At 35.9% G+C, this 25,174-nt stretch overlaps 2 protein-coding genes across 2 annotated transcripts in view; both read left to right on the top strand.

Moving 5' to 3' along the window:
- Positions 1–7,881, top strand: part of limch1a (LIM and calponin homology domains 1a) — a 35,166-nt gene extending 27,285 nt beyond the window's left edge. The window contains exons 15-23 of the mRNA XM_059334258.1: positions 1,071–1,153; positions 1,289–1,402; positions 1,563–1,655; positions 2,511–2,703; positions 2,817–2,916; positions 4,151–4,225; positions 4,332–4,440; positions 4,691–4,793; positions 6,499–7,881. Of these exons, the coding sequence (XP_059190241.1) occupies positions 1,071–1,153; positions 1,289–1,402; positions 1,563–1,655; positions 2,511–2,703; positions 2,817–2,916; positions 4,151–4,225; positions 4,332–4,440; positions 4,691–4,793; positions 6,499–6,524 (896 nt within the window). The 3' untranslated portion in view covers positions 6,525–7,881. The remainder of the gene's footprint in view (positions 1–1,070; positions 1,154–1,288; positions 1,403–1,562; positions 1,656–2,510; positions 2,704–2,816; positions 2,917–4,150; positions 4,226–4,331; positions 4,441–4,690; positions 4,794–6,498) is intronic.
- A 1,117-nt stretch (positions 7,882–8,998) lies between these two features.
- Positions 8,999–24,955, top strand: tmem192 (transmembrane protein 192). Its single transcript, XM_059342570.1, has 6 exons — positions 8,999–9,185; positions 10,680–10,829; positions 10,941–11,202; positions 11,295–11,417; positions 22,197–22,302; positions 24,212–24,955. The coding sequence occupies exons 1-6, from the start codon at positions 9,156–9,158 to the stop codon at positions 24,324–24,326; spliced, it is 786 nt and encodes a 261-aa protein (XP_059198553.1). The 5' UTR covers positions 8,999–9,155; the 3' UTR covers positions 24,327–24,955.
- Positions 24,956–25,174: the final 219 nt, after the last annotated feature.

The raw sequence follows: 25,174 nt of genomic DNA, 5'->3' as shown, positions 1-25,174 counted from the left end.
CCAGATGCTAAATTGTTACCAATAGATTCTGACCTTAATTTTTTACCTATCTTTGATCATTACATTATTACATTACATGTCATTTAGCAGACGGTTTTGTCCAAAGCGACTTACAATAAGTGCATTCAACTTGAAGGTACTAGACATAGACCACAGGAATCAAGTAAGTACATAACTTTAAGAACTAACTGTCATCGCTAAAGGAGTGCTATATGTTAAAGAAGAAAAGAAGAGAAAATACAATACCAGAAACCGAAGCCAGGTTAGTTCCACAGGATTAATGCACTAAAATCATTTCCAGCTAAAATCAGAGTTATAAAGGGACAGGCCACTCACTCCCAGATACTTGTAGACAAAAGCCTCTTAATAAGCCAATTTCAGGTAAAATAACTAGGCCAGTGAAGACTGAAAACTGAACTTAAACTAAACCAAACAAATAAAGCATAAAACCTCAGCAAGCAGAGAAGCAATCTAAAAGCAAGTACAATACCAGAAACCGAAGCCAGGTTAGTTCCACAGGATTAATCAGCTTTGTTGTCCCTGTTTTCAGCTGTATATCTATTTATATTTTCCTGTAAATTGTTCTGTGTGTAAGTACAGTACAGGCCAAAAGTTTGGACACACCCTTCTCATTCAATGCGTTTTTCTTTATTTTCATGACTATTTACATTGTAGATTCTCACTGAAGGCATCAAAACTATGAATAAACACATATGGAATTATGTACTTAACAAAAAAAGTGTGAAATAACTGAAAACATGTCTTGTATTTTAGATTCCTCAAAGTAACCACCCTTTGCTTACTAGAATATAAGACATGTTTTCAGTTATTTCACACTTTTTTGTTAAGTACATAATTCCACATGTGTTCATTAATAGTTTTGATGAATCTACAATGTAAATAGTCATGAAAATAAAGGAAACACATTGAATGAGAAGGTGTGTCCAAACTTTTGGCCTGTACTGTACATTGAGAGAATCTTAAACCTGAAGTCAAATAATCCTATATGGGTTCACATACTTGTCCTGTAAAGCTGATTCTGATATACATTTTGTCTTTCTCTGCCATAGAGGGACTTGAGGAGAGCAGTGTGTCTGTGAGTATCTCTCAACAGCTCCAGCTTGTTTTGTTTTTTTCTGTTTCCCTTCATTCTTAAATTTGACCCTGTCCTGACCCTTCGTCTCCAGTAGTGGCTGTAGTCAGACTTGTCTTCTCACCTTTCCTCTCTTTCTGTCCCTTTGGTCCGTATACATGTGTGTGTGCGTGATTGTCGGTCGGGTCTGGGTAGATTGAGACCCCCATGTTGAACTTGGCTAAACGTGTTAATCACTGGGTCTGGGACCCCAATGAGGAGCGTAAACGCCTGGAAAGTTGGCAACAGGAGCAGGAGCGCCTCCTACAGGTACACTGGTGGAATGGTGTGTTATGTGCATGGCAGAAAACAGAAGGCACACGATGTACTGGATGTGTGAATATATTTGTGTATATACGTGTGTTTATGTGTGTTTCATGTGTGTATTTTTGCAAATGCAAAATCTAACATGCAAAATGTTTCTCTGCAGGAGCAATATCAGAGAGAACAGGAGAAGCTAAAGAAGGAGTGGGAGAAAGCACAGCTTGAGGTGGCAGAGGAGGAGAGAAAGCACAATGAAGAGGTACAATCGCACACAAACTCACAAACACATGAAATCAAAACCACCATTCACAATACAATTTAAATGGTTAACAAGGTTTTATATAACCCCTGAAAAACTTAATCGTATGTCAAGTCATTCCAGATTCATGTGCTAAATGCCAATATAATAAAGGTACTCTTATTCATTGTCTGTGGGAATGTTCAAAGATACAAAGATTCTGGAATGAGGTTATCAATTGTATGTCTGAGGTGTTTAGAGTCAGGATTCCCTTCTGTGCAAAACTTTGTATACTGGGAATTTATCCCAAGGATTTTAAACACACAAAGAAACAGACTAAAGTGTTGGACTTCGGACTTTTGCATGCCAGGAGAGCTATTGCCTTGAACTGGAAGAGCATGGAGGCTCCTTCTATAAAACAATGGGAAAAAGAACTATCAGAGTGCATCGGATTAGAAAGATTGACTTACATTACCAAAGGAAAACTGAAGGAATTTGTACAATTGTGGGAACCATATCTGAACATTATAGCATCTGGAAAATAGGGTCATAAAATTCAAATTATCTTTATTATTATCATGTGTATATGTTTACATGTATGTATAGGTATGTATAGGGTTGTGTTTATAAGAATATATGTATGTACATGTTGTTTAGATATGCATACGTGTGCAATGCATACATGTGTGTGTATGTGTGCTTGTATGTATACATAGGCCTATATAATTTCATGCAAATCTACCTGGTGTGAATGGGTGTGTGTATGAAGGTTTGGGTTCTGCTCTGCATTCTTTATGTATGTTATCATTTACTTTTGTTTGTTTGAATTTTATTGTAAAACTTGAAAACTAATAAAAATGTTGTGTTTATTTCCAGGAGAGAAAGATCCTTGAGGAGACTGTAACGCCATTAAATCCCACCGGTTTGTTAAACCATCAGCCGGTCGAGACAGGAACAACTTCATCAGCTCCAGAAAACGACAAAAACAGCGTTCCTCAACAGCAAAACGGCCAAAGACCCTCCGTAGGCAACGAGGATCAGCATGCATCCAAGTTGCATTTTTTCCAGGGTAAGATTCACAGCGGAAATACACACATAGAGGCAGGAGGTGTCAACATGTGTCCCCTGCACAGTGCATGTAATCCCTGTGATTAAAGTTTATTTTATGATGCATTTTTGTAGACTCTTCATGTGATGGTGCAGCTTCAAAGAAACAGGAACTGTGGAAGACGGCCTCTCTGGACCGAAACCCTCAGCTGAACCAGCCACATATTGTCAAAAGGTATGACAGGAAGCTTTTGATATTTAGATTTTAGAGTTGTTCCTTATTGCTGCATGTTTGTTTTGAAAGTATGAGACGCTGATGTTGGTGCCTTTCTGTTATTTTTATTTCACATTTCGGAAACACTTTGAACCAGGGGTGTCAAACTCAAATATACAATGGGCCAAAATGTAAATCTTGAATAAAATCGCGGGCCAACATTGAACAAATAAACCTTTTAATATATACCAAACATGTTTTGCTTTAACATTAAATATGGAACCAGCAACGCTTATAAGCATACAATATATAACTAAATAGTGCAGACATGCAAATCAAATTTCAAATGAAAAACACATCAATGTCATTAATTTATTAAATAAAAATTAAATAAAAATCGTATGCCTCTTTTCTATTTGCATCCTTCTGATTTAAATATCAAAATAAAGTTTTTCAACAGGTTAATACATTTAAAAATAAAATGACAATAATAAATCTAGTATTAGCGGTAAATGCGCCGTATAATACCGGCGGGTCAGCTTTTATAGTACAATAATAATATAATAATTTGATATTGGCTCCGGGCCAAATAAAATTGCACTGCGGGCCAAATTTGGCCCACGGGCCAGAGTTTGACACCCCTGCTTTGAACTGACCAGGTGATGTTCTGCTTTCAGAGAGGCTGATCAAATGCATGGGTCTGAAATGCCCTTTTTTTATGTAACTGGATTTCAGCTAATTTGGCAGCATATTAAAATATATGATGTAACCATGAGTTAACCCTTTAGGGGTTTGTGATATTTTGTTAAAAGATTTGTTATGCATTTCCTAAGATTGTATTTTGTTTCCATAGTATAAGTATTAGCCATGTTTTCTTCTTGGTTTGAATGCCCAGGTTTTAATAGAACAACTGGCTGAAAGCACTATATGAATGTGTTTTATGTCACATTGAATAGTGGATTATTCTGCTGTAGAAATGCTCATTAGTTAAGCAGCATTTTATTTTTCATATTGACCTTACAACATACATTTGTTTTAATAATAGTCAAAGTGTTTTTATTGATTTTCATATTCAAACATCAAACATCCCATTCAAGACAAAATAGTAGGATTCAAAATATACATCACAAATACAGGTCTAAACTACAGACAAAACAGTAACAAGACAGATACATTTGTTTTAAACCCTTAAAACAGACAGTAATCAGCCCCAAGTAACAGATGTTTCCGACGTGCATTTATTTTTTCACTACAGATCTGAATCACATGATGCTGTTACAAACAAACAGCAGACCTCCCCTTCATCTCCTCAGCCTCCCTCACCCAGCAGGTAACACAACCACGTCTGAACAACATTTGGTTGCACTGTTTAACATAGAGAAGGTGTTTTAATGTTGTTTTCGTCCTGCTTTGTATGTGTGTGTGTGTGTGTGTAGGTGTGTCAGTGGGAAGAGACTATGCTCTGGTTGTTCTCAACCACTGGGAAAAGGAGCTGCCATGATCATCGACACACTGGGACTGTTTTTCCACGTACAGTGTTTCAAGGTACTGTGTTATTCTAGCACACACACACACACACACACACACACACACACACACACACACACACACACACAGATAACTTTATACTTAGATTTACTGTTGTTCACACAGAAGCAGCATTAGACTTATCTGGAAATGATTTGAAGATGTACAGAGTAAACCAAAGCATGTGTACTCCATCACAGTTATGTCTGAGGTAATAAGGGGCAACTTGTCTATGAATTTAATAGTAAACTGTGTTTCCCTCCCTCAGTGTGGAGTGTGTACTGGGCAGCTGGGTGACGCCACTGCAGGGACTGACGTACGGATTCGCAACGGACTGCTGAGCTGTCATGAGTGCTACATTGCTTCTCGGGGTGAGAACACACACACATGCACACACACAGACAAACACATATTCATTGTCTTAAATTAAGTCTTGAGAATCCGCAATTAACTCCCTTCATATACTTACAAACAGAGGTCTATACTGCCCTACAAAGCAAAAAGGCAGTAACTGCATTTTTGGTCAAAAATGAGTGGAAAATCATTTTTATGACATTCAAGCCATCCTTTGTTATGTGACAAAACATCTTATCTCAAATGTGTGTCGTTTTGGAGAAAAATGGCAGTTGTTTGTACAGTAACTGCAAAAAGCCCTAGTGAAACAAAGCAAGAGTACAGTTACATCCATTACTGTATTCTTGTTATGTTTTACCTAACAAAAAAATAGCCGTGTTGCTGCGCAGTGAAGTTACTGTTTACATGGTGAACACACACAGCTGATTTTGCGGCATCCTCACGAAAAACTATTTTGTTTATTGTTTGTTTTATTTTGGAGAATCTACTGCCATTTGTATGGTGCCACGTTTTTGGTAAGTAATACAAAGCAAGAATACAGTAACTGCAAAATAGGGTTAAAATATAAAATTAAATATGAGGATTGATATGTACAAAGAATAAGCTAATATAAAGTAACAAAACAGCCACATGTCCAATAATCTACCTACAACTGCTTAGGCTGGATGACAGAATAACTTTAAAGTCATTTTTCTCAGTTCTGCACTCTGCGTAGTTACTGCCTTTTTGCTTTGTAGGACAGTATACAGCACTTGACCAGCTTCTTACCCTTCTTTATGGGAAGTTTCCATAAAGCTATCCTGTTTTTAAACAAACAAAAGCATCAATATGTGATGATTTGGAAATGAGAACAAGAGCTGTGAGGAGAAAATTCTGGCTCTGACTCATCCTCTTAATGTTGTGTATGGCACCGTCAGACTTTCACTGCAGATCTATACAAAACAAAGTTAAAAATCTTTGATGCTGATTTTGGTCACATTCCTCTTGTCTCTTTTCTGAATGCTCATGAAAACACACCTCTCACACATCTCTCTAAAAAAAGAACTGATTGGAAGTAGGAACCTGACAAATCAGGAGAACAGAAGGTCAAAATACATACAAAAACTGGTTAAAACAATCTGACTTTCTCATTCACCAAAATAAACTTTTTTTTTTCCTGCTGTAAGACTTTCATTAAAGAACCGTATCTGGTAACTTTAGCGGCTATCCAAAATAAAAAATAAAAACCATTTAGAGAAAAAAGTTGCAAATTTACTAGATAAAGTGGCAGATCTACATGAAAAAAGGCACAGATTTAAGAGAAAGAAGTGGGGAAAAAGCAACTTTTTTCTCACAGATTCACCACTTAAAATCTCTTAAATCTGCAACTTTTTTTCTTGTAGATTTGCCATTTTAAATCTCGTAAATCTGCGTTTTTTTCGCACAGATTTGCAACTTTAATCTAGTAAATGTGCAACTTTTTTCTCGACCCCATTTTGATATCCACTGAAGTTACCAAATATAGTTCTTCGCCTGATAAAGGGTTAAGGCTCTTGATGACCTCACCATCACATGCCTGACCCCTTCTCTGATTTAAAAACTTTTCGTTAAACCATCCTAACCTTAAACAAGATCCTTCATTAAATGGGGATAGAGTAAGATGAGACACACACTTACTGACAAACAACCTTATTGTGAGTTACGAGAGCAGACTTTAACACATCTCCATGTGTTTGTATGCAGGCAGAGGTCAGCCCACTACTCTTTGATGACCTGCATTGGAACTGGAACCCCCTCGTCAGTCAGTGATTGGACGGAGAAAAATTCTGGGACTTTCACTCTCATTCTGGAATACTCTGGAAAACTCTTGGAATCTCTTCTGAGCTTTTTTTCTTCCCCCCTGAAATGCACCAACAGGGTTGGAAAACTGGACTAACGTGGACTGACATCACCTGCACAAACAGTACAGCGTGTGTGTATTAATTACATGTATACACTTCTTTTAATATGTGTAGCATGGCTGTAATCAAGAAATCAGTGTGTTTAGCCCTTTGCACATCCATACTTAGCACAGTTAAGAGACTAAAAATAAGCATCCGTTCCGTCACAAGCTTAACATGTTGCGCTAAAACGCTGAACCAAGACACATGAGTCTGAAAATCTTGATCCATTAACCCCTGCTTCTGCACTGATCATGTGACTGGTTTGGGTGGAATAACCTGAAGTAGCTTGACCATTACAATGCCTTACTCATCCTCATCATACCTTCTTTTTTTGGGATTTTGTGTTTACAGTTTTGCATGAAAGAAGAACATATTTAAGTTATTGTGAGTATTGCTCGGATGGAGTAGTGTGAGTTTGTTGTTATCGTCTCAACAGCTGAACTTTAACTTTCCTCTCGTATGTTGTACATCATGATATTTTTGAATTTTTAAGGGAAATCTTACGATCTTACGCAAGCTTTTTTTCTTTACAAATCATTTTACTGGAATGAGAATGCATGTTATTAATTATAAACTTGTTGTTCTTTGGATTTTTAAATATTTTTCCCTTTAAGATGTTTTAGCCATTGTTTATTCTCAAGACTGAGTGCATCCGAATCAGTGCCTTATGGAATGAATGTGAGAGGGAGAGTGTATGTGCAGGAGTAATTCACACTTACACAGATCCTCTGGGTCTCGGCACGTGTGTGTGTGTGTGTGTGTGTGTGTGTGTGTGTGTCTGTGTGTGTGTGTGTGTATGAAATCATGCATGTATAGGTATGTATGCAGTGTGTGATTTGACTTGAAGCACAGTTCCATACCAGCAAAAAAACATTTTAAATGGATCCTTATGACCTGCTGTTCTCTTCCACCCCCTCTCATGAGCTAAACCAATGACACAAAGTGATTTGCTGCTTTCCTGTTGATTATTTCCCCTGTTAAATGAGTCCCACAGTGTCCTATAATCTCTCCTCGTCTGCCTCTATCACAAGTGTTGCCTCCCCAGAGTCTGAGCTGAACGCCTCTCTCCTCCCGTGTGTCGCTGCTGTCTGAACACCTGACAGCGTTTTCATCACTCAGAGGAACAGAGCGCTTAGTTCATTGTCTTTTATAGCAAGTGTATGTTTATCAATAAAATATTTTAAATGGGATGCTATCTGTTCTTTTTACTCCCTTGAGTTTTCTTCAGTTGAAATGTATTTATTTTATTTTACCTCGAGAAACCATTAACTTGTATCCTCATTTATAATGGTAGTGATGTAAAAGAATGCTTGCAACAAAACCGCTAGCAATAAAAACGAAAGCCAAAAATAAAATGCAGGATAATTGACATGTTCAGACATCAATACAGTCAAGTATGACATGACATGAAAAATAAAACAATGCAATGTAAACTGGTAAATTAATAATCAGAAATAATCTGATGGTTTGGAAAAATGTTATAGCATAGATAATAGATAAAATACTTACTTCTACTTCTTACATGTAAACGTTATATAAAATTACAGAAGTCTCAAGAAGACCAGGCAGTGCAAAACTTGAATGTACTTGAATTATCTAAAATAAAAGTACTTATTTTGCAACAAATTGGTAATTTCTATAACAAAGAATGACTGTGTAAACAGCATTTTAATGTAATGTAATGTTGTTTTACTATAAGTTATTATAGCATTTAAAACTATTTTTTAACACTGGTTTCAAACAGTTAAAGTGCTTTTGTCTAGTTGTTTTTTCTGGTCTTTACTTCCCTCAAACTATCAGCCTGTTATCTGTTAAACACCGTACTAATCTACAGTATTGATTGACATCCCTACAGTTTTTCTATTCTAATATATGAATGAACACACAGAATGATTTGCTGCGTGTGAATAATGTGATTATAAACATTAATTTAAGAAGATGCAACATGAACACAAATCTGGAAAAAAGAGGGTAATTCTTGTCTCTTTGATTACAGAAAAGATACGGAAAATTTATCATGATTTCTTTGTGTACTGGGTGCATTATTTCAATTTGGCAATTTTACCTGATTTATTGACCACCCCGTTACAAATGTGTTCATTACTCTTGTTTTTTTTTTTGGTTTTTTTATATATATTTGTAAAAATTTTCATAAATTAATAGCTTAAAAAGTATAACATCATTATTATTTAAAAAATAAAATGATTAATAGCATTTTTTATGATTATAATTATTCTATCGCTGTTGCATAGTATTAAAGGGGTTAGTCTAGTAATTATAATCAGCAGAAAATGGGCTAGGAACCAAAGATTATCAGAAAACGGAACCATAAACTACGGCAAACCGGAAGTGTACCAACATTTTCCTGCCCGCCCCGTTTGTAGCATGTAAACTGATGATTGTATTTGTTGTTGTTTTATCTTTTCTGCCTTTAAAATCGTTGCACGTTGAAAACAAATGGACTCAAAGGGACCCGCTCTTTACGCAGTATGTACCGACATGTTTAACGTTAACGGCTGTCCGTGACAACCGTTAGTTTGTCCGGTAAAGAGCAGTTAATCACTGTGTAACAGTTAGCTTGGGTGAGCTAGCATGTAGGCTAAAAACAGAAGGATAATCGTCTGTTTTCCTGTCGTTTAGCAACATGTATCTTTTATAAATGACCAGAAATAAAAGATGTTATCTTTTAACCAATTTAAAAAGAATTAAAACCGACATTTATCGATAGTTATCTGGTGGTTTGTCAGCTGTTTCCTGTCTTTAGTGCGAATTGTTGAGGTCAATTTTTGTTGTGGTGCAGATTTTAGATTATTATCACAACGAACATTTTTACTTTCAGTTTCTTTTTCAGGCACAAACACTTCCACATAGATCTGATATTAACTGATGAGCTGTACATTAACTGACACATGGTTGTCAGATCCGATTTAGTCTTTATGTTTTTGTTGTTTTGTTGTTGTTTTTATTTATGGAGAATAGGCTAATAGCCAATACTGAAGGAGGATCAGCTACATGAGAACTCACAAACATGCTTTGATCTTTGATAAGCACTATTTTTCCACTGGAGACACAATTTGAGATAAGAGCAGTGGTAGAAGATCTTAAACTTAAGTAAAAGTCTCATTGAGAATCACGTGTTTTATCATTTTTGATCACTTTAATGTTGCAGCTAGGAAAGGTACAACTTATGATAATGTCTTCATATACTTTCCTATGTACTTATCTTAACCTTTGATAGCACAGCACAGTTTACTTGTTGCCTATATTTTGAATTATGATTCTAAATATGCAAAGTAGCTACATTTTGTTGTTTGGAGTATGAAGTGCAATTTGTCCCTCTGAGAGAAGTAGTAAGAAGCAAAAAATGGAAATACACACAAGTACAAGTGCCTCAAACTTTTACTCAAGTAATGTACTAAATGTACTTGTACCGCTGAAAACATCACTAGAACCAGACGGTTGGAAAGGGATCAAATTAAAAAGAAAAACATTTTCAAATCACAATTAAATCAGGGGGATTTTTTTTTTTTTTTTTTTTTTTACAGTATATCACATTAGACTCATGTTCATAAATTAGATGCAAATGCCCCCAAAAAATAGTGGCCACAGGGAAATAATAGAATCAGAATATTCAATATATATGAATCTTTTTTCAGAAAAGTGTATATGAATCTAATATTTCTGCGGTTAACCCATTGAAGCCTGGAAAGCGTTTACGTCGTTTTGTAGTATTTGTATAAGCTCTCAAATACTTTTTGAATTTCATTTCAATCTGCTACAGAGGCTGAAAAATCTATTATTTAGTAGAAGCGTTGACACTTCTGTTGAATTTCCAGAAAAACTTCAGGTTTTAGGGACTTTAAATTTTAAAATCGCCCAGAGGTTTTACAGGAAGTTTTAGGCGTCAATGGGTTAAATCAGCTATTCTGTATTTAAAGACAGGCCTACTGTTTAATTTAATAATTTGGGGTTCTGTTTTAGGCAGGCAGCTCAGCAGATATGTCTCGAAGCGAGGAGGAATCTCTTGTGGACGGACCACTGATCTCTGCAGATGCCCTCCACTCTGCCATCAGGAGAGAGTTTCAGGCCATCCCAACACCCTGCCACGCCGGCGTGCTGTCACTGCTGCATGTATGATACGTCCATGTATAACCTGGATAGTAGCAGTGACCTTTTTATTGTTTATGTGTAATAATATTCACAGTACGTCTGTCTCACCCTAAACTCTCTTCTTTATTTCAGGTTGTATATGTGGTGTTGTCAGTATGTGTGGCAGTGCTGTGTGTGTTGGAATTAGGCCAACAGGAGGTGTGTATGAATATTTTGGGTAACGTGCAAGGGGACAGTGTCATTGTGTTCGGGAAGGTGTGTGTGTGGGTGCTGGTGCTGCTGTTCACTGGGTGTGTGCAGCACCACCACAGCCAGGCCCGGAGCAAAGGCTACCTGCGCTTCTACAGACAGATGCAGGGAGTCAAACACCTCCCACTCACCGTGCACTCTGCAGGTACATCTTTCACACACACACTGCCACGGTGAGTCTTCTCCACAAGGTGGCAGTGATGCTAAAGGTTTGTATTTTTGTGTGTGCGTGTGCAGGAAATGTTCTGTTGCTGGTGGTTCTGGCTGCTCGATTATCACAGGCTGTCCAAACCTACATGCTCCTCAGCATCCTGGCGGTGGAGCTCTTGGTGGCGTTGCCTTGTCTCCTCTATTACACAGGTAAACTGATCTCAGGTAACACATTCTTTTTGAAAAATCTTTTTATTGGCATTTGTAATTAAACAAAAAACAGGTTACAGATTCTGTAAATGTACACAATAACTCCCCCCTTCCCCCCTTTTATAAAAATAAAAAATAAAAAAAAGGTAACAGCTGAATCGACTGCTAAAATAAAAATAAATATACGTATATATATATATATATATATATATATATATATATATATATATATATAATAAAATATAATATATAATATTTATATAAAAATAAAAATACATATATATATAATAAAAATATAGAATATAATATATAATATTTATATAAAAATAAATATACATATATATATATACATACATACACATACACATAAATACACACATATATACATTCACATACATATAAAGTATATAACATTTAAAAAAAAAAAGGTAACACATTCTAATATTGAGTAAGATTATTTAACTCTGGGATTCTTTTGTAATACAGCAGATATGTGTTTGACTGAGGATTGATCGCGTCCTATATATGAGACTTTCAGTGCATGTACACACGCAGGCCCACATCCTCCCCAAAATACTAAATCACAGTATACAAACCCTACAAAGACATACAATCATTCAATCTGTGGGGATTATTTTGTCCTGTCTCATCCCCAGATGTTTCTCTAATTAGTATTGTGGATTATGATATTATGAGACTTCCCTCTTATTTCATAGTTTATCAGCTGAGTGTGTATTTACTTCAGGAATACAATGCAGCAGCATCTTCCTCTGGATGGTGGAGAGACACACCCTGTAGATAACATTACACACACACACACACACACACACACTGCCCCCCACTCTCTATCTGAGCACATTCGCATCACAATACCTGCCCTGCCCTTTTCAGACTCGACAGCATGACAATCAACCATTCAGCCCTCCATTCTCTCTCTCTCTCTCTCTCTCTCTCTCTCTCCTCAGCTGATCTGCTGATTTTCTGCTTCTGATACAAACACCATGCTGCCTTTGGATGTGTTAGAAAAATAGCTTGAGGAAACCTTGAAAATTGAATTATCTGACACCAACACAAAAATCCTCACCCATTTTCTCTGCGCAGATTGTTGATGGGGAATGATGAGCAGGAGATGTCCAAGTTCTCAATTGAACATAGTTTTATTACAATACGTCAATAAATGTGCAATACAGAGATCTCCGGGTCCAAAACTCACTTCCCTGATACACAAAGACGGGTTTCAGTTTGTGAAGTCTGAACCTCGTCCTCTTTCCCTCAGACCCAATATTTATCCTAACAATTGTTTACTAAACATGATGGTAGATTTCTTCCAGGAAGTTCCGCCTTCTTGATCCGTTGATTCGTCAGTTTTAATCCATCTCTAGACTTATATTTGTACCAGAAGAAGTTGGTTGTTTAAAGTAACTGTTTTTTTGTTAAAATAATCTTTAGCTGCAAAATCCTACCAGTGGAATTTAAATACTTTGCAACACAATATAATTTAATGCCTATGCTGTAATATTTTTGTTAATTTTCTGTGCAGTCACAGAGTTTTATTATTTAAACACTGATGATTTCACTGTACATGACAGATTTGATAAATATGAAAGCTGGTCTGCACAAAAACAAATTATGGAATTGAAACATCTACTGTCTTCGTGCCAGACTAACTGAACAATCAGGTCCTGAGTTAGTTGTAAAAGGACTCAAAACTTTATAAAGGTTTCCTTTCTCAATAGTCTGAAACGAATGTAAGTTTTCTTTTTTTTTTTAAATCACGCAAAATACAATATACAGTATTATACAATACAAAGCCTAAATTGGGATATTTCTTCAGAATCACTTTATTCTACATGTCTGATGTCGAAAACCATAGATACTGAATAAATAAATAAAAACTAAAATTCTGCAATCTTGAGCACAACTGTGAAGCCATGACTCACTTTGCTGAGACAAATAGACATGTGACAAATATTCACTGAAAACCGGACAGAACCGCAGGCTGTTTACACAGAGCAGAGAGGAGAGGACAGGGGAGGTTGTACTAAAGGTCGTAAAAATGAAAATAGTTCAATATTTATGGCATGTGGAGCCTGCATTATTTTAATTAGGGGTAACTAACATTAAATGCGTCTCCTACCGTGGCAGGGGAGGATTTTCATGACTTTTAATGGATTTTTTAGGCATATTTGGGGGATTGTCTATACAAAGAATGCACAAATGCATTCACTGTTTGACCAGTTTTGTGATTTATTTCTTTAAGAACATCTTTCCAGAATTTGTGAATATATACAAATTCTGGTAAACAGTAAACATATGTTCTGTAATCTTTCACGTAAAAGTTACAGCATGTAGAAGAGTAGTGAACCCCACAGTGCAGACATGATGAATGCCATGAAGAGGGGGTTTTTGCACTTATTGATTCATTTAAAGTCTTTGTGTAGTCTATAGTTTGGAAGGCATAACATTATGTAATAGTGAGCTTAGAGAGATTGGTCAGACAGTCGTCCATTAGGCTCGACCAAATTTCAAAGTTACAGCTGTGTTACAGCTATTAGGCATATTTGGGGGATTGTCTATACATATACAGTACAGGCCAAAAGTTTGGACACACCGATCTCATTCAATGCGTTTTTCTTTATTTTCATGACTATTTACATTGTAGATTCTCACTGAAGGCATCAAAACTATGAATAAACACATATGGAATTATGTACTTAACAAAAAAAGTGTGAAATAACTGAAAACATGTCTTGTATTTTAGATTCCTCAAAGTAACCACCCTTTGCTTACTAGAATATAAGACATGTTTTCAGTTATTTCACACTTTTTTGTTAAGTACATAATTCCACATGTGTTCATTAATAGTTTTGATGAATCTACAATGTAAATAGTCATGAAAATAAAGGAAAAACATTGAATGAGAAGGTGTGTCCAAACTTTTGGCCTGTACTGTATATATATGTATATATATATATATATATATATATATATAAAATTAGCATTTTAACATGAACTAAGATAGAGAACACAATATAAACATTATAGCTGCAAAACATCAGCATGTAAGCATTGTAATTGTAAGCAATTTAGCATGTTAGTGTTAAATAATAAAAATAAATACATCAAAATATATAAAAGCATGTTATTGGCATGAATGCAGTCTACAAAACACACAGAAGTCCTTTTTTGCAGATATGGAAAATCCCATGAGGAATTCCACATAAAAATCCCATTTTCATCTCAGTTGTCAATTTGATGTCTGTCACATTGGGGCAACATGGTGACTGGAGCTCAGTGTTCAGGTTAAGTTCTTTGTATTGGGTATCAAACCTGAAAACTGTTAAACAAAATAATTATTTTTAAGACTGCATTTTATTAAGCTGAAACTGTTTTCTGGTATTACAAAGTTAAACCCTCATGTAGTTTGGATTGAATCTGGTCTCGTTTAGAAGTTTTTGAAGTAAAAACAAGCTTTTTCAAATGATAAAAAAACAAAAAAATCCTAAAGGTAAGGTATAAGAAAATCTATGGTTTTTGACACAATTTTTTCAGAAAATGATCAGTGATATCAAAGCAAATTTACTTAAAAAATACCCAGCCCAACAGCAGTAGTATAATTATTTATCTGTGATAAATCTGCTTAAATTTCGACAAATCCGTTATTTGTAATCAAAGATTTTTTTGTTGTTGTTACAGTTACAGACAATAAATAGTAAATATTGATATATTTACCTGAATGAAGTGCAATACACTGGCCTTCCTCTCAGTGAAGGAAAACTGCTATTAAAGCTGCTGTATCAGAGGATATTGATATAAAGAATCCGTAATGAAAGGAAACCCATATTAAAGGTGTGTTTGGCAGCTGAAGGGTACAGATCGATGCTGGAGATACCTGAGAGGGAGGCAGAGAAGATAAGAGGCATTAGGATTTAGCCTAGCCAAAGGGTAGCCCTCGACCCACTCCACCCAAACACACACTCACACACACACACATTGTCCCTGTGTTTACAGTGAGGGTGATCCGGTGTGTGAGGGGGGTATCTGTTCGCCCGCCACATTCCTGCTCAGATCAGTGCAGTCAGGCACGACTCAAGCCCAGCGACGCCTCGCAGCGCAAACCTTTTAAAAAGCACACACACACACACACACATTCTGCGACTGATGCAGAGTCAAGGTGACGTCCGAGAGTTCACCAGGAGGAAAAAAAAAGTCTGTTTTCAGTGGCGAGACAGAAAGAGAGATATAATGCCTGCAGCTATGAAGTCCATACAGGAAGGCCTCGTTCAACTTCCCTTTGAAGTGCATGCTCATTGTAAGAGTGTGTGTGTGTGTCTTTGAGGTTTTCTGTATGTTTCTGCCTCTCTCATTTTAACATGAATACACTCTCCTCTATAGACCTCCATGCACATCAAAGCCGAGCTGCGGCCTTCAAAGGCTTAACTTAGAATACATCTCTCTGCTCTGCCTCGCCAGAACTTAGTGTAAGCACTGCGGGGCACGAGGTTGACACACACACACACACACACACACACACACACACACACACACACACACACACACACACACACACACACACACACGCTGTACAGTGATGGAAAGTTGCTAAATACATCTACTCAAGTAAATTTAGAAAAATATTGCACTTTATGACTTTTTTTTAAAAAATACTTTATTGCAAGGCTTCTTACTTTCACAAACATAATGAGTCATTTCGTTTTCTTTACAATATTGTACCTTGCATTTTTTATTTTTTTCCCCCCTTTTTTCAAGGTATATATTCACAAAATAAATAACAAAAACATAGGGTAAACAGACAAACATATATACAAGGCAAACTGGTATTCCCCAAATGAGGATCTCTAAGAAAAGAAATAAAGAAATAAACTAATGACACAAAACAAAAACAAAAAATAAAAAAAAAACTGCACTTTATGACTTTTTGAGTTAGTTGAAAGAGTGTATTAGTAGAAAACGCACTTTAAAATGTAACTATCATTCATTTTTTAAATTGTTTTTATTGTTATTTTTAAATAATCTTATCTTTAGCATAATTACCTTTAATTTAGGAAGCAATTTATTGTATTTTATCAGTATTGAAAGCAGATGTCTCATCCTTTTAAATGTACCAAAACTTAATTATGAACAAATTAGTTTTATATGATTTCTCAGTTTGCCATCCACACGCAGATGCCGGGTCCATTATTTTTTTAAATTTAAATTATATCCCTTAGAATTTTTAAGTGTGTGTTGCTGATTGTTGAACATCTCAGATAGAAGTGTGAGGAAAGCTTGAGCTCCTGCTCAGGTTTTTCCTTCAAGCCTTTGAACCTTTTCCCCACATCTGCTGTTCGTGCGTGTGACACAGATTCGTGAGCTGGATTTCTTTTCCAGCAGACTTTCATACTTCTTTGAACTCCTTTAATGTTCACGCCGCTCTTCTCCGTCGTCACTCTCGTCAGGCTCCGTGGCTGCTGGGATCCATTTCCTCCTCCTTCTTTGATTTTGATTCGGGCCGGTGAAGAGTTGTGAGCTCAATGTTTGTACCATTAGCTTATAGCACCTCCGCTGCTCCACTGTTATCACCTGGAAATGTGCACTTCTTCATGGGTGATTGATCTGAGCAGACCAGGTCTGAGTACTGTCGTATGAGTGTGTGAGAGTCTCTAACGGAGACGTGTGATATGTGTCACTTCCTGTCCACTGCTCCCTCCATCTGTCCGTCCGTCTATCTGTCCATCTTGATTTGTCTTTAGCCCCCTGCAGTAACACACTGAACTCCACCGACCCGAAAGACAGACGACTTCCCCTAATAAACATTTCCTATTGTGCACTAATGCAGCACTATTACAGGTTTGCTAATAATACAAATATAACCAACATTCTGGTTATTGCATTCAACTTGTAATTATGCTTAAAATAAGGGGAAACAAAACAAAAGTAAAATATATACATATATATATATATATATATATATATATATATATACACACACAGTACAGGCCAAAAGTTTGGACACACCTTCTCATTCAATGCGTTTCCTTTATTTTCATGACTATTGACATTGTAGATTCATCAAAACTATTAATGAACACATGTGGAATTATGTACTTAACAAAAAAGTGTGAAATAACTGAAAACATGTCTTATATTCTAGTAAGCAAAGGGTGGTTACTTTGAGTAATCTAAAATACAAGATGTCAAGATGTTTTCAGTTATTTCACACTTTTTTGTTAAGTGCATAATTCCACTTGTGTTCATTAATAGTTTTGATGCCTTCAGTGAGAATCTACAATGTAAATAGTCATGAAAATAAAGAAAAACGCATTGAATGAGAAGGTGTGTCCAAACTTTTGGCCTGTACTGTATATATATATATATACTTAATGCATGTGAATACCTCAATATGTTTTAAGTAAATGATGAACTAAGACTTAACAGACAAGAACAATAACATAATAAACAAAACATATTCTAAAAACAAACGACAATCAAATCGCATAACAGATAAACACAAAATCAACCTTGTACAGTACAGCAAAAACAAATCACTCTATCAATAGGCCAAACAACATATTCAGAAGGGAACAGACGTATGAATACCAAATAATAATTCACATTGAATTAGTTTTAATACATTTTCTCCTACTTTAGATCTCTTGACAGCTGTCAAATGCACCCGTCTGTGCATCATTAAATAAATCAGTATTGTTTCTTTTTAAGCACTTAATAATGTTACCGCAAACACATGCCCAGGTGTCTGTGTGAATGGGGAGCGGGACTTTTAAAACACAATGTGCCATAATCAGCCCAACCCTAGATTAACCCTTTATCAGGCGAAGAACCGTATTTGGTAACTTCAGCGGATATCCAAAATAAAGAATAAAAATATTTTGAGAAAAAAGTTGCAAATTTACTAGATTAAAGTGGCAGATCTACAAGAAAAAAAGTCGCAGATTTAAGAGATTTAAAGTAGCAAATCTGCGTGGAAAAAAGTCACAGATTTATGAGAAGGAAGTGGGAAAAAAGCAATTTTTCTCGCAGATTCACCACTTTAAATCTCGTAAATCTGCGACTTTTTTCGCACAGATTTGCCACTTTAATCTAGTAAATTTGCAACTTTTTTCTCGACCCCATTTTGATATCCACTGAAGTTACCAAATATAGTTATTAGCCTGATAAAGGGTTAAAATAATGCTATCATATTTAATGTTCCCATATATTTATTGGGAGCAGTTATGAAGCTACAAATGCCAGATCCTTGCAACTTAATTAAATAGCAGCTAGCTGGATAACCTTAGCGTAGGTTACAGTAATAGTTATCTTTTTGGCCGATCCTATCTTGCATCAGTCTTGGCTAGTAGAAAGCAAGGTTATTATAGTTAAAGAAAACTAACGAAATAACGAAAACCTGAATTGAAAAAACATTTTCGTTAACTGAAATAAAAATAAAAACTAGAGTTTTTAAAAAAACGATAACTAACTGAAACTGTATTGTGTGGTTACAAAACTAACTAAAACTAACTAAAATTATAGTGAAAATGTCCTTAGTTTTCGTTTTTTGTCAACTTTTTTCATTCATAATTCAGTGTTTCTATTTGAACATGCAACACATGGTAAATATGTTTACTGAGACTGGGATGTTTACACTCCAACCAAAATGCAAAACACCTGGAACTGTAAGAGTTAATAACCTTATTGAGGCAGAGATGGATAAACCAAAGGAAATAAAGGCAAAATCTCTTATGACCTCTTTGAATCTGGCACCCAACACATAGCCCATTACAAAAAATAAAAACTAAACTAATACTAGAAAACTCACTCTAAAAACTAACTGAATTTGAAAACAAAAATTCACAACAAAATTAAAACTAAAACTAATGAAAAATCCAAAACTATTATAACCTTGGTAGAAAGCAATCATCGGTTAAAGGATAGATAACCCATGATACTAACTTATGCAAAGTGACAAAACAGTGTTGATAACCTTAGCTTTGCTTAGGGTTGATTGTCAGCTGGTGAAGTAATTTAGCAAGCTACCCAACCAACAGATAAACTCAGGATTTTGCTTGCATAACATTGTGTTGCAACTTGAACGCTGTAGGGGAGCTGAAGAAAAGAAAGCGTGGAGCATTCATGAACTCCACATCTTTGATTTTCCCAGAAAATAACTTTCCTGAGTCCTTCACATATAAATAAGTTCACAGGATATTACAGGATAGTGAGAAAGTCGATGAAGGTCAGGCCCATTGGTAATACAAAGCGATTAATACAACCTTTTACAATGTTTTGATATTTCTTACAGAATAAATAAACTTATTCCAAATAAAATAAGATTAATGAAGTATGACTTTTTTTCTGTGGTATCAACTAGCACCACATAGTAAAATGGTTCACACTGCTTTAATCACATTTTTTGTTCTTTTTTAAAATTATTTTCATAAGCTAGAGAGTCCACACTTCAGTCAGGTTAAGGCAACACTTTGATTGTAGCATTTATATTCCCAGTGACGTGTTTCTAAAATAATTTCAGGTTAATAAATGTTTGGGAAGTTTGTATCGCAGCCTGCAGGAAGCAACACAAAATAATGATTCTGCTTTGTAATTTTCTGAAACAAACTCAATTCTCTGCCTTTCTGGAATGTCTCTTTTTCTATCACACATACCTGCTTACTATTGCTGTATTTACACACACACACACACACACACACACACACACACACACACACACACACACACACACACACACACATTCTTGTACTTCTATCTTTGTGAGGGCCCTCATTGGAACAGTAATTCCCTTGCAAGGTTATAAAAGTTTAGACTTTTTCATTAGTTTTAGTTTTAATTGGGTTGTGATTTTTTTTTTTCAAATTCAGTTAGTTTGAATGAGTTTTTAGAGTGAGTTTGCTAGTTTTAGTTTAGTATTTATTTTTTTTGAAATGCTTTCGTTTTCGTTTAGTTTTTATTAGTTTTAGTTTTTTGTAATGGGGTATTTGTTGGGTGGGAGATTAAAAGAGGTCACAGTAAATTTTTCCTTTATTTCCTTTGTCTGATCCATCTTCATTATGTATGAAAAAAGTTGACAAAGATGAAAACTAAGAATGTTTTTTTCACTATAATTTTAGTTAGTTTTGTAACCACACAATACAGTTTCAGTTAATTATCTTTTTTTTTAAACTCTCATTTTTATTTCAGATAACGAAAATGTTTTTTCAATTCTAGTTTTCGTTATTTCGTTTCATTTTCGTTAACTATAATAACCTTGTTCCCGAGCCCCTTACCCTAAGGTAACCATGGTTACCTTTCCATGAACCTAATTGTAACCTTAACCCTTAAAACAAAGTATGAAATCTCAAAAAAGCCTTTAAAGAAGTGAGGACCGGCCGAAATGTCCTCACTTTGTATGAAGAACAAGAACACACACACACACACACACACACACACACACCGATTTAGGGCCTCATTATGCAGGAATGTGCAGTATTTCTTTAGATTGTGTGTGAGTGTGGATGCAGAGATGCTGCACTGTAGCAAAGTAAAGATAGCGCTCTTTAGAACCTCCCTGACAATTTCCTCTGGCTAATGACACTCAGGTCTTATCAATACTCAGCCCGCTCCTCCCTCTGCCCTTCCTCTCACACACTCGCCCTGTAACCCCACACACACCTCACGGCCTAATCTTGATTCAAACAGCACCCACATCTCCCATATTTTGGGCTCTGGCTCCTCTTCCAGCTTCTGGATGCTCTACACCAGCGGTTCCCAAACTTTTTTAGCCGCGCACCCCCTTCTATGTCCCAACAGGGTTGACGCACCCCCAATCCCCCATTCCTTAAAAAAAAAAATGCAATAAGCTTTTTTATAGCCATATTGAAGGCGGCATGTTTAATCATGCTCAAATGAGAACACACATATAATAAAATAATCACCATCACAACAATGCGGTCTCACAAATGAATTAACATGAAACACTGAAACACAGTTTTCAATATAATGCAACAAAGTTATGTGCAAACTTCTACTTTTAAGAGCAAAGAGGATGATGACAGGCTCAGGATCAGAGGCAGAGAGCACATAAGTTGGGAAAATGTTATAATATTTTTAGTCGTGTTAAACAAAAATTGCAGCAAGTTTAAATGAGCGTGGAGCTAAACAACCCCGTCAAATAACACGGGTTGGAAAAATGGAAGAAGAGAACTTCTACGCTTCATTTTAAGCGTATTTATTTTTAAGTGTATTTTGAATAGCCTGCATTTATTTATTAATTAATATTACAGTTTTTGATTTTACATTTTACAAAGGAAATGTTTATTTACACTTCTTTATTGTGTGAGGGGAAAAAAATGTAATTGTGTAATTATCAGACCGCCATTACATTTTTCATCTCAGGCACCCCCTAGCAGCAGCTCGCGCACCCCCAGGGGTCCACGCACCACACTTTGGGAATCCCTGCTCTACACCCACACCTCGCTGCTAAACCCGCCTCTTGTGTAAAGGTGTATGTTTAGGGTGTGACAATTAGAGGTTTGAGTGCAGGATATGGCAGCCCATAAGGGCTAAGTGCAGGATATAACAGCCTGTGTGTGTTTAGGAGAGGGAGAGGGATGGAAAACAGTAAAAAAAACAAATGTGTGCAGCTTCTCACCTGAGTGATTAACATTTGTAGCGCTCACCGCTCGATAAAGTCTGTGTGCTTTTATGTGCAGCTGACCAGATTAAACACTGGTTTAAGGATGTTTTCAGAAAAACAACTGAATGTTTCTTGTTTTATGGTTTTAGTCCAGGTGATGCGGTTCAACAGGGAGCGACCTGCACCAGACGTGAGCCAAGAAGAACATTCACACAACTACAGCATCACAAGCCTGCCGACTGAGACCGGCTTCAGGTACACACACACACACACACACACACACACACACACACAGAGAGTCTATAGCCCCTTTCAGACATGCATCATGCAAATTGCTGTTTTGTTTTTCCTGCAATGCAGTTCAAGTCAAACTTAAAGGCTTCAGCAGCATAAATAAACAAAGAAAAACATTAAATGTTGGTCTTGGTCAAAGTTTTTGACATTATGTTTGCCATTTAATATAATCTCTTGCGTGTAAAAATAATAAAATTGGTTCAATAAACCGTAAAATACTTTTAATGGGACCAATTTCAAGTTGTTGACCCATTTCAAAAATGTACATTCATTCATTATTGCCCCCTAACTGTGTGGGACAAGGCCTCCCGCCTTGATCAATGCTAAACTTAACATTATGGTTATTTTCACTCCCTGGTTCTGTCTAGCTGCAAAACAAGTTTTAAAACTCACTATTGTTGGAGCCTATATGAGAAAACTTTTTTCTTCCTTCTTATTTCTGCCTTCCTTAGTCACTCCCTATAATGTACCAGATTCCAAAATATTTGCACAAACATTGCACTTCTATTCATAATCATCTTCATCAGAAAAAAATACAAAAAAAAAATACAGAACGGCTTCAGTTCCCTGTTGGAAAAGGGCTGACGACTGTCTTACGTACATTGTAAAAAAGAAAATCGTAAAAAAATTATTTAAAAAAAAGTAAAACATACACAAACAACACTGTCAAATTACAGTAAACTACTGGAAGTTATTTTACATTTCTTTAAAAATAAAGATAATGCACAGTAAATATCTGTATTTAAACAAATATATTTCTGTAGAACTTTTGCTGGCAGATGCAATACTGTTGTTTTTACAATTAATTTTTTTTTTGACTATTTAATATATTTATTTAAAATGCAGCGATATGATGTTAATTTTTTGTATTTTTTTTTACTTGGACTTCACTGTAATTTAACATTCAAAACCATTAAGCATTGAATGATACTGTAAAAAGAGACACTAAAATCTCCCATTATTTTAATTTACAGATTTCAACATCCTTTTTATAGTTAATATATGTAATAAATTCATTTTCAATTTTTATTTCATTTGCACTTAATGTAGAATAAAACAAGACAAAAACCTGTGAAATAATACAGAAAAATTATGGAATTTTTTTTTTATTACAGTGTAGGTAATATACTGACTATGGATAAGCTCCAAACCATCCCTTTAAGATTTAGTCATTGTTGGTTTGTAAACGAGAAAAAGAATATAGAATATGACCAGCCTTGTCCTTAACCCTTTATCAGGCTAAGAACTATATTTGGTAACTTCAGGTAATATTTCGAGAAAGAAGTTGCAAATTTACTAGATTAAAATGGCAAATCTACAAGAAAAAAAGTTGCAGATTTAAGAGATTTAAAGTGGCAAATCCGCGTGAAATAAGTCGCAGATTTACGAGAAAAAAGTTACCACTTTAACCCTTAATAGGGCACTCATTGAAATACTTGCAAATTCCAAATTTCAACCTTAGAGAATATTGGAGGATATTACATACAGCCAGAATGTGAAAAAAAACATGCGAAAATAATATTTTGAGAAAAAAGTTTACGAGATTAAAGTGGCAAATCTACAAGAAAAAAATGTGCAGATTTATGAGATTTAAAGTGGTGAATCTGGGAGAAAAAAGTTGCTTTTTTTCCACTTTTTTCTCGTAAATCTGCGACTTTTTTTGCGCAGATTTGCCACTTTAAATATCTTAAATCTGACTTTTTTCCTTGTAGGTTTGCCACTTTAATCTAGTAAATTTGCAACTTTTTTCTCGAAATATTACCTGACTCTAACTACCAAATACAGTTCTTTGCCTGATAAAGGGTTTAAAACAGACACATGAAGTGAATGATGTTTCAGTATGTGAAATGTGATGTTTTTTGTGTCACAGAGAGGGCTCCAGCCTGGAGGAGGTGGTGGAGAAGCAGGCCGACCTGATTGAGTACCTGAAACAGCACAACATCTTACTGAGCAAGAGGCTGCTCAACCTCACCGCTCAGCACTGACCACAGTCTTTCCTCCTCCTCCTCCTCCTCCTCTCCTCCTCCTCCCTGTGAACCATTTTACCACTCCGCTCTCTTAACACAAAGAAGAGGAGGGGGAGAATAAAATCTCTGTGAGAATGAAAGGACAAGCTGGAAGAAACACTGGATAAAAGACTAAAAGTAAGGAAAATCCCTCTGCACACAAGCACCTGTACGCACAGACTTAAGACGGGAGGGCTTCTCCACGAGATGGACAGATACCGCAGGAGTAAGAGGAGGACAGTGGAAGAGGCAAAGAGGAGGAGAGGAGTCGTGGGTCACAGATCAGAGGTGAGGGGTTTTTATGACCGTCTTCTGACCCCCGGTGACCCACGTATGCTGCCGCTTGTGTTACTGTGAGAGAGGAGGCGACATTGTTTTAGAGATCATCTGCACTGAAGAGGAGCTGGAAAAATTACCGAGGGAGGGGTTTTCACTTATCAGGGTCAAACAAGAGAAAGAGATCATGTAAAGCTATAAATGTCCATAAGTGCTTTTTTTTTTTTTTTAACTGAATGTGTGAATGCTTTATTAGGTAGCAGTTTTTTCTATCCCTGCAATCATTGACTTTGTCTATTTGTGATCACATTACAATAAATATGTAATATACACAGGTTTTTCCTTTATTTAACCCATTGAAGCCTGGAAAGCGGATACGTGGTTTTGTAGTATTTGTATAAGCTCTCAAATACTTTTTGAATTTCATTTCTATCTGCTACAGAGGCTGAAAAATCTATTATTTAGTAGAAGCGTTGACACTTCTGTTGAATTTCCAGAAAAACTTCAGGTTTTAGGGGCTTATTTTAAAATCGCTCAGAGGTTTTACAGGA

The sequence above is a fragment of the Centropristis striata genome, chromosome 1, assembly GCF_030273125.1.
Source record: "Centropristis striata isolate RG_2023a ecotype Rhode Island chromosome 1, C.striata_1.0, whole genome shotgun sequence".
In the NCBI taxonomy this organism is placed as follows: domain Eukaryota; kingdom Metazoa; phylum Chordata; class Actinopteri; order Perciformes; family Serranidae; genus Centropristis; species Centropristis striata.
This window is presented reverse-complemented; position numbering and strand designations above follow the sequence as displayed.